Source organism: Nomia melanderi, chromosome 13 (genome assembly GCF_051020985.1).
Source record: "Nomia melanderi isolate GNS246 chromosome 13, iyNomMela1, whole genome shotgun sequence".
Classification (NCBI taxonomy): Eukaryota; Metazoa; Arthropoda; class Insecta; order Hymenoptera; family Halictidae; genus Nomia; species Nomia melanderi.
The window spans coordinates 9110511-9121322 of NC_135011.1; the positions used below are offsets into that span (position 1 = coordinate 9110511).

Here is a 10812-nt window from a genome sequence, read left to right on the forward strand (position 1 = left end):
ATGTTCCCGAATTTATTATGTGTTATTATGTGTATAATATATAATAATGACTTATTATGTGTAACGACGAATGAAGTTCGTGATGCAGATTTTTGGAATAATTTGATGAAATTTAATGTCTAATTTTTATACATGGTGATATTAGTTATGAATTTAGTCTAAAAAAACAATTCAAAAGAGAAAAAGATGGAACGGAGTTAAGAAATTTAATAATTGACTCTTTAAATATGTAGTTTCATAAAATTTTTTTAGTTGTTGTTTTTTGGAACTTATTTTACTGCAGTTGTTTATACTGTTATTTTATTTAAGTTCTCTGTTATTTATTTTGGTTATTGATTTGTGAATAAAGAAAATTTCGTAGAATTTTATTTTTCATGACTGAGATGTTATGGACCTTTCAATATTCATAGTGTTAAGATTCTTTGACACCTACAATGGACTATATTTTTTAGAGTAGAGGATGCTTGACATATGTATAATTTTGTGGTTTGCTAATGACACGTTTTAATGATTTTAATTTATTGAGTATAAATTTAAATTCGTTTTTGCTTATCTTCTGATTTAGAATAAATAACTTTTAAATGGAGTTAGATATCTTTGAGATACCAATTTTTTCGTTATTTTAACTATAAGGTTTTCAATGCTGTACATTAAATAAATACATGAAATTATACATTTATGTCTAGATATATTATTAAAATAATTCCTTGATTCCACTATTATATATATTAGATTTAAACATTGATTCGATGTGTTTTCATTTGATTTATTTTTAAAAGCATTTCATCGCCATTTTGAAATCTTTAATATTTGCCTGGAAAATGGAAGAAAATCGTTGAAAGTAATGATGATAACTTCGTAAATTGAAAGATATACGGAACAAATATATATAAGAATAATATTTGGAAAGTATTGGATGTTTTCATAGTGGAAAATTGTAATGGGTGTTAAGTTTATTCTTACACCTTGTTCATACTTTCAACCCTGCTTCAGTGGTTACTTTTTTAGTTGCCTATCTAATATGAGAAGAGGTCGCTGTAATCAGTCTTGCATTTCTAGAACGATAAAACAGTTCGACGTAAGTCACGAAAACTTTTAACGCGTTGGATCTATTCCTATTTCTTGTTGGTAATAATTGCATGTTCAATATATCCTACATCTCGTTGGCGACAACATGATTAAATTTAAAATACTAAATAAAATGTGTTTATAATCATGACTTATGAACAATCGTTAAAGAAGAAATCTACCATTCATTGTAGTCGCAAACTGCTCGCGTCATCTACAATTGAATCATCAAACTACTGTCATCAATGAGTACCAGCGATTCACCGCTAGGTTTCCACTTCTTAATTAAGGGATGGTTTGATGCTTATTTAATTTATCTTGTAAAAATAGAAAATTTTATTTCTAAAATTAGTTCTAGAACATATTACAGAATTTAGTTTCTCTTCATTTAAATTTAAAAAACTATTAATTATACAAATCGAAAATGTTTTCTTTAAGATTTTGTGAATTAGGGATTGTAACAATGCACTCTTTATATTGTTTATAGAGTCACTTGTGTTCTGAGGACTTCCTTCAGAACTCTCAACAAACATCCAGCATTTTTTCAATGTTATTCATCTTTTCTTCTTCGTACAGCGGAGTGGGAACTTTCGTAAATTTATTTAGTTTCTTTTTGAAAACTCTAATTAAATACATCTTAATACGATCCAAACATTCTTATACAAATTAAAATGAATGTATAATATCCTAAAAATCATACATGTATTATATATTTATTTATTTCTGTTAGAATGTCGACAGGAAATTCATTATTGGGGAGGAAAGAATATTTATTGTTTATAAAGATATGAAATGTTTTGATTGTATGATTGCCAGTAAAATTAATTGGTCACTATTTTGTTACATTCAATTATAAAGAATTATATAAGTTTCGGTGTAAAGTACAAAGATCATTAATTAATTAGGGGTATGAAAAACTGATGTGAAGGTGGCAATTGTTGCTGCTGAAATCTGATTGTTAACACATGCACACACACACGCACACACTTACGCACATATATTAATGCGTAATTGCCATGTTCTATCTAAAATTGAATTTCAAAATTCATACCTTGTACATGTATTTATGCGTTACAATCATCTATACAAAAAGTATATAAAATTCTACGTGCATCGTTGATATTGAAAGTGTTTCGCGTTTTAAATATTACTCGTGCGTTGTCTTATTAAACTGAAATATGACATTGCCGAGCTCAGTATCTGTAACACAAAAAAATAAATTACAATTCAAAAATTCACTGAAATTCCTCTTGACACATCAATTTTTATATTACGTAAATATAAATATTAAAAGTTTTCCTTTAACTTCTTTCAACGCCTATCTTTCATTAATATTAAGGTATTTCATTATAACGCTTCAAACTATTTGACATACATGCAATACTCGCAAAAATGTACAAAAACTTCTTGAACATTTTTATTTATTCGAAACACACGTTGATAGATGAATTTTAATTTAATTCCACTAAACTGTATGATCTTCAACAGAATATAATAAGACTTAGTGTTTTTAGAACGAGTATTCATATTCTTTTAACTGTAATAGGATTTAAAGAAATCAAACTTTTTAATAAAAAAGAATTCGATAATTACGTTGATGTAGGTTTTCATTGAAACCATGAAGAATTTACCAGCAGTCAGGAAACAGGGTCGTCTCGATCTCATTACCATGAACTGTAAATCCTTTCGAAAACGTTTTCCAAACTTATCCATCGGCAATTCTGCCCATGCGACTGTGTAGATTGCTTCTGAGACTGCAGTGCTTTCTTGTATCAAAGAATCGCAACTGTACGTGAACATGAATAGTTGGATCAGGACCCCTACCAACTCGGCCACAAGCGTTGTGCGGCTGACCGAAGTATCTTCGACCTGTATTAATTCATTGCACCAAAAATGCGAAGAAAATAGAGAATAAAATAGTTCCTACATTTCAAATGAAAAAGAAAAATACCTAACTTCGTTACTTCGTGAAATGTGTGATAACGAATCTAACACTATTACAGAAGAAATATTATACATAAAAAAATTATTTGAAAATTCGGGTAACACCAGAATCTGTAATCTTAAGAAGAAGAAGAAGAAGAAGAAGAAGAAATTGTAAATATTTAGTTTGTAAAATGAAGATTCCAGCCTCAAAATAGTAGGGTAAGAAAAATCATATTACAATTATGCTTAACGGCAGCTTCAAGGCTGAATCTTGCATTTCGCATACATTTTCATTATCTTTCTATTTTCTTATTGCATAAGCAGTAGTTACTTCGCTAGAGACACTAATTATAGTGACAATAATGATGATATAATAAGTAATAATAATACGTTTAAAATAAAGTAATAAATACATGAAACTCCAGGAAATGGTGATTTTACTAATATCGAACAGTGTCACTATAAAAAAACAACACAGTACGCATGCAGGATGTAGCAAAATTATTGTGCATAAATGATAGGGTACAACTCACTAAACTCAGTAAAAAAACTCCAATGAACATGGGTCTAAAACTCAACAGTTTCCTAGATAAAAATAGGTTTAGTTGAGAAAAACATGTATGGGGACCGAATCAAGAACACCGAATTGCCTCGAAAAGTATCAGTGATGCGAACAAATGTGTAAAACAAAAGTTACAGGGTATGAAATACTACATGCCACAGCGGGAGGTATTTGACCATGACGTGACCTTGAAAGGTCCTGTAAAGGTTACGCCACAGTTTTTGAATAGAACCCCATCTTTTCTAATCTATATTTTTGAAGCCGACATTCAGACATTTCCAAACCATAGACAAGAAATTTTTCGTGTAAGCGGTTATCAAGATATCTGCCCTCAAAGTTGTCCCATCATTTGTGCGCAATAATTTTGTTACACTCCATATATGTTGAAAATATCACATCAAAGTTTACTTAAAGCTAACCCGATCAATTTGGCATTCGAAGAATTTATCTAATAACGTATTAAATGTATATAATCTAAGGAGGCACACTAACCTCTAACAGTTGGAACCCACACATACCAATCAGCACACTAAAAGTTAATATTTGCCACAGAATAAACACACTAAAGATTTCTTCACTTTCGCCGGAATATATGACAAGCAATTGATGTTGTTGAATACAATTTTTCATCGCGTTGTAGAAGTTCTGAGCAGTGTACGTATCCGGTTTCTTGTTAATTTGTAAACTGTTTATATTTTGCAATCTGTTTTGTAATATACGAAATTGAGCGGCCATATGTAGATTTATGATGCAAAAGAAGTTCTCGAAAGACACGTAACATGCGTTTAGGTTGAACATGAGGAGAACCTAAATAAAGTTACTAGATAATAATTGTGCTAAGGTGAAACTGCAATGGCAAACAGAAAAAATATCATAGAAAACATATTTGAATATTATTAAAATACAATGTTGTATTCTTAACGTGCACCAGTCAAGAGAAGGTTTGAAATCGAAGCAGTTTCACAATTTAAAATTGAATTGCACTTATGTTAATGCGAAATTGCAATAGTAAGTGTATAAAATTTCGTACGTCGGTGTAATAAAATATGAATTCCTTTGAAAAGACTAACCTGCAACATGAATGCTATTTCGAAGTATGGACTCGGTAAATTTGGCCATGCGTTGAATGGGAGTACCCTTTCTGACTCATTTTTTCCAATATTATCTAAAAAAATATTTAGTATTACGTGTTGAAAGTGACTTATAGCTAATTAATATAAACGTGTAAATAGATCAAATGTAAATATAAGGCGCGACCAATAATATTAAACGAGGAAATTCTACGATCAATGGAAAAAATAAGTAATCTGTCATGAATAGTAACTTTTTCCAATATTTTCTAAAGAAATATTTAGTATTATTAACAAATTAATTACTATTGTTATATACTAGTAGTACTATGACCACGAGTGATCGTTAATTTATATAACCAATTCCATTTGATGCAGCAAAGTGCAATTATATACTCGCTTCATTTTTAAATATGAAGATAAATAAAATATTTTTTAATCTAAAATGATAAATAAAATAAATGATTTCTATTTTTTTGTTAAATTTTCAATGCCATTCTTTTAAAATTCACTTGTCCACGACGAAAAGTATAAAGCATGCAACCGAAAGAATTGCATTATTCATGGGATGATTTAAATAAGGTATATAGGGCGCAATAATATAATTTTAGACAAAAAAATCCCCTGATCTATGAAGGAAATGAGCAATTATTATATGTTGAAATAGATAACGAACAAGGAGAACTTACTACACACAAAAAATGATGAATTATTGTACATTATTGTTTTCTTATATTCTTTAATAACTTAAAACATTAGAAACTATCCTTGAGTGGTAGTTCATGTACCTATAATCGGTACTACGATGAGACTGAGATCTGCACTATCAGTGAAAAAGACGAAGCAAGCAATGAAACAGAGGCAGATACGTTTCCATCTGTTGAAGATTGCCTGCTCGTACGGAGTGTAGTTTGTATGCCAGAAGTACTTTCGCATAAACTGGATCAAATTAAGAAATTTCTGTTTCTTTATAGCGAAGGTCACTGTTTTGACCATAATCATGTTAACGTACAAAATGTTGAATACCATGTAAACGCTCATCTGTAACGAGGATGAATCTTGATTAAAAATTAGTAACGGCTGTTAATTATTCAGACATCTGCTAATTTAAATACTTAATAGTGTAGGTATTTCTTTGATGAATAATTTCTTGAATACGAATAATGTATTCGTTAGATTGTTAATTAATCACTTAAAGATTGTATCTAAATTAATAATTTAAAGATAATATCTAAATTCTAATAAAAAGGGTAGCGGTAATGTACTTACAGTAATGTTTCCCCAAGAAATAAATATAAGCTGCAGCACCATATACATGGATAATGAACTTGAGAGAAAGACGTTAACCAACATGGCGTTCCTAAAATATTTCTGGACACGATTATCCGCGTACCAAATGCCAATGTACTTTACAAGCATGATTGAAAAGCTAACGGAAACATCTTTGTAGCGTTCCGAACCCATGTCGAGTGTTGAGCAGTCGAACAACCCTACTCGCTTGAAGTTCGCATCCGGAAATTTTCGCGTTGATAATCAAGAAGTCGGAAGTTGATCGATCTTACCTGTCCTTTAATCCGACGTCATTCGATATTCAACTTTTCTCTGCTCTATACTCATTATTGCAAGAGGGCGGTGTTACAATTGCAACTGCTATTTTTGAAAGAAGAAGTTGTACTGTCGACGGTTTAGTTATTCATGATTTATAGGGCAGCGCTATTGCATTGAACACCGGCTGGCAATCGTACATTAGATTTCGATACAGAAAGTTTTCAAAGAAGAATGGAAGTTCGCTAGATTTAGAATCAAGGGAAAATTCAAATCTGAGCGTAAGGAGTAGTACTCTGGGAACCGTCGGTTGCAGCATAGTTTTTTTTTTGCTATATTTTACTTGGTAAGTTCTGTGAAGTGCTTTTTTTAAATGGAATATTGGAAGTAAGGATGGTTAAAATGGTTGGGAGCGTTCCGTGTTCTAATATCAAATTAATAGTCAGTAATATTTTTGATTATTAAGTAGTCGTCATCCCTTAAGTGTGATTGATTGAAGTTTAAATTCTTGGACGCTTTGTGCAATGATTTTTAATGATTTTTCTTTTAATGATTAACCGCTTAATGCATACTTCCGTGACACACGGGCTCAAACGATTCTCGAAAAAGCGTATTAGAGGTTATTAATTTATTTAAATTCAAGATTATAATTTGTTTATTTTATATAACCGAAAGGCTTTTGTTAGGGAAAATTGAATGGTAACGATTTTATATTGTTAATCAGATGGAAATGTGAGTAACGGTTGACTTGAAGTTCGCAGTTGCATACAGAGAAAATTTGTGTGTTAAAGGGTTGAGAGGGTGTAATTATCAGGTATATATAAATGATTGCGATGTTTTATGCAAAATTGTAGTTGAAAATTCATACTTTTTTGTGTGTTTATATATTAAATGTATAAAATTACGTATACTTATAGTGCGCCATTGTTATTGAAATATTACGCATTTTACATATCGATTGAGTTTTGTTTTAGTAGAGTGAAATACGACATTGCTGTGCTCAGTATCTGTAACAGAGAAAACAGGGATTTTTATTCGTCTTTGAAATATTAATTTTGATGCTATGTAAGCACAAATATAATTTTCCTAATACCTACGTTTCATCAACATTACAAAATTTGAATCGTTGTACACATGTGCAATACTCACAAAAATTTACAAAAACTTGTTGAACCTTCTTATTCATTTTGAACATCTATCAGCACAGAAATTTTAACTTACAGATTATACTATAGTATTTACAATACCATAGAAATATTAGCAAAAAAAAGAGGTTTCTATCATATTTAAATTGACTTATAATTATCAATTTTTATTACAATTTCCCTTGAAACATAAATTCACGCAGAAGTGCATGGTTTAGTTACTAATCAGTAAGAAGTTGCTGATAATTACGCTAGTGTAAGTTTCCAATGAAACCGCGAAGAATTTATTGGCAGTCAGGCAACAAGGTCGCCTTGATCTCATTACGACCATCTGCAGATCCTTTCGAAAAAGTTTTCCAAATCTGTCCATCGGCAATTCTATCCAGACGCCTGCGTATACTGCACCGGATACCCCTGAACTTTCTTGTATCAGACAATCGCAACTGTACGTGAACATGAATAGCTGACACATAGTTGATATCAATAGGGCCACGAACGTGCAGCGTCTGATCGAAGACAGATCAGCCTGTTTGGTCCATTGCACCGAGAAGACGAGGAAAATAGTGAAAATGAAACAGTTATTATATTTCGAGTGGAAAATAGGAATAATTAACGTTTGTTACTTCGTGAGATGTTACCAAATCTAACACTGTTACAAAGGAATTGTTCATATAAAAAAAATGTTAAAAAATACCTAACACTGTTATAAAGGAATCGTTTATGTGCAAAATTTATTTGAAAATTCGATTTTAACCGTTTGAAAATTTTAGATAAGGAACAAATCTTAAATAACTCTCGAAGCTGCTATTGAAAACATGAGTCCATTTTTCAAAGAAATTAAGTTAACTGTTATAATAGATGTAATTATACATAATCTTGTTATTCTTTAATAGTTTTTAAATCTTTTTTACGTGGACTTAAGCCACTTTCAAAATAAACGGTTTAACTGTTTTGTGATTATGTTTTTAACTTCGAGTCCGAGCTTCTTAACTTCATGTAGATTTTTATTATCTTTTTATTTTCTTATTCCATAAACAGTAATTGCGTACGACATAGTTATAATTTAAAGCTATTTAAATTTCAATAAAATGTTTCAATTTGACAGCATTTAATCTAATAAGCTATACTAACCAGTACTATTTGATATCCAGAGAGACAAATCAGTAAGCTAAATGCCAACACTTGCGCAAGTATAATCGGGCTAAAGATTTCTTCAAGCTCGTTGGAGTGCATGATCAGCGTTTGATGTTGCCGAATACAATTCTTAATAGTACTGTAGTACTTCTTAGCAGTCCACGTATTCGGTGTTTCATGTTTCTCATTGTTACGTTGTAAACTGTACATGTTTTGTAATCTGTTTTGTAATATACGAAACTGACCAGCCATATGTAGATTCATAATGCAGAAGAAGTTGTCGCAACATATGTAACATATACCCACGGTGCATACTGAGAGAACCTGAATAATATTAACAAAGGTTAGAATTAATTTACGTTAGTGAAATTCGAACTGTTTCGTGGACAGACATATTTGCACGTTAGCCAAATATAATATTATATTCTTAACGTGGACGAGTGAAAAGGAAGTTTGAAATCGAAGCAATTCATAATTTAAAATTGAATTGCATTTGTGTTAATGTGAAATTGCAATAAAAAGTGTTTGAAATTTCGTACGGCGGTGTAATAAAATGTGAATTTCTTTGGAAAGGCTAACCTGCAACGTGAATACTATTTCGAAGTATGGTGTCATAGACAGTGGCAAATCTAGCCACATGTTAAATGGGAGCACCCTGTCTGACTCATTTTTTCCAATATTAACTAAAAAAATATTTAGCATTACTAATTAGTTAATGGTTATTGTTTTATAGTAGTACTGCGATTGTAAAAAATTTTAAAGTATAAGTAAAGTTAATGTAATTTAATTAACTCATTAAGTATGAGATATATTGGATTCGCAGAGTAGTTGAAAGTGAATTATAGATAATAAATATATACGTGCAAGTGGATCAAATACATAAGGCGCGACAAACAATTTTAAACGAGAAAATTCTGCGATCAATGAAAAAAATAAGTAATTTGTCATGAATAGTAATTTATGATAATTTATGATCAAATATTTGTCGAAATACAGATTAAACAGGGCAAACTTACTAAAGACAAAAAATGATGGATTATGTTATATTTTTAAAATTTTCTTTCATAAACTTAGAACATCGGAAACTATCCTTGAGTGGTAGTGCATGTACCTATAATCGGTATGACCGTGTAACTGACATTCGCAGTTTCCGTAAAAAAGGTGAAGCTAGAAATGAAGTAAATACAGATGCGTTTCCATCTGGCGAGGATTGCCAGCTCGTACAGTGTGTAGTTCGTATGCCAGAAATGCTTCTCCATGTACCGGATTAGGTTCAGGAATTTCTGTTTGTGTACAACTAGGATCAATATTTTGAACAAAGCGATGTTCAAGCACATAATGTTGCATGCGACATACGTGCAGGCCTACAATGAGAATGAATATCCATTGGAAATTAGTTACGAGTGTTAATTGTTTGAATATTTAACACTAATATTAACTATTTAAATATTTATCACTATGTTAATCATTTGAATCTTTAATACTATGTTAAGTATTGAAATCTCAATTACTATGTTAATTATTAAAGTCTTTAATACTAATATTAACTATTTAAATGATTAATGCCGTTGTTAATTATACAAATCTTCCCTAAATTATTGGTGAATCGATTAATTAATCCGAAGCTGATTTGTCGAAAAATACTATCGAAGTATTAAAACATTTGTGTCGTTACCAATAATTATTGAAAGCAATAGACCTCTATAAACCACTGACAAAAATGTAACAAAACAATTGCATTCACTCTCTGAGCGTTGCATTCTAGAAACAAATAAAAACTCAAATGACAAGCATGTAAAGTAGAATAAACAATAATTCTGAACTTACGCTAAAATCTCCCCAGGTGTAATAAATGTCGCGTGTCTGAATCCAGACGCAGAATAAGAGTGTGAGAAGGGTGAAGACCAACATGCAGTATCTAAACCGTTGCACGACACGATTATCTGCATACCAAATGCCCACGCACTTCATGAGAAAGGTTGATATGACAATGGAAACGTCTTTGTACCGCGTCGAACCCATGACGAGTGTTGAACGCTCTAGCAACCCTATTCGTTCGAAATTTGCATAGGGAAATTTTTGCGTTGATAATCAACAAATCGGAAGTTGATCGATCTGATTTGGCCTTTGATCCGCTGTCATTCGTTATTCACCTTTTCTATGCTCTGTATTCATGGTTGATTGCAGGAGGGTGGAATTATACGTGCAACTCCAATTGCTGCTTTTCAATAAAACAGTTGTGCAGTGTACGGATCAGTTATTCATGATTCATAGGGCAGTGCTGTTGCATCGAACACCGGCCGGCAATCGCGTATTAGATTTCGAGAAAGAATGATTTTGAGGCAGAATGGACGTTCTTTGG

General features: G+C 31.3%; 2 protein-coding genes across 2 annotated transcripts in view; one reads left to right on the top strand and one right to left on the bottom strand.

Annotated features, from left to right (window-relative positions):
* Window positions 1-10812, top strand: part of LOC116432296 (nicotinamide mononucleotide adenylyltransferase) — a 98247-nt gene that overhangs the window by 53354 nt on the left and 34081 nt on the right. The window lies entirely within an intron of this gene.
* Window positions 1794-10668, bottom strand: LOC116432310 (uncharacterized). The gene is made up of 12 exons (XM_076373340.1): window positions 10278-10668; window positions 9562-9814; window positions 9030-9133; window positions 8448-8774; window positions 7567-7842; window positions 7123-7178; window positions 5896-6145; window positions 5415-5667; window positions 4627-4721; window positions 4049-4363; window positions 2662-2937; window positions 1794-2268 (listed from the first exon to the last, which is right to left on the bottom strand). Exons 1-12 carry the CDS (start codon window positions 10470-10472, stop codon window positions 2209-2211), a joined length of 2460 nt encoding a protein of 819 aa, XP_076229455.1. The 5' UTR covers window positions 10473-10668; the 3' UTR covers window positions 1794-2208.

Bases quoted from the DNA above. Each gene is read 5' to 3' on its own strand.
- LOC116432310 (XM_076373340.1), bottom strand. From the start codon at position 10,472: ATGGGTTCGACGCGGTACAAAGACGTTTCCATTGTCATATCAACCTTT. The intron at 5,668-5,895 runs GTAAGTACATTA...TCCTCGTTACAG, and splicing joins TTTCTTGGGGAAACATTACT to ATGAGCGTTTACATGGTATT. The intron at 4,722-5,414 runs GTACATGAACTA...ATATTTTTTTAG, and splicing joins CATCGTAGTACCGATTATAG to ATAATATTGGAAAAAATGAG.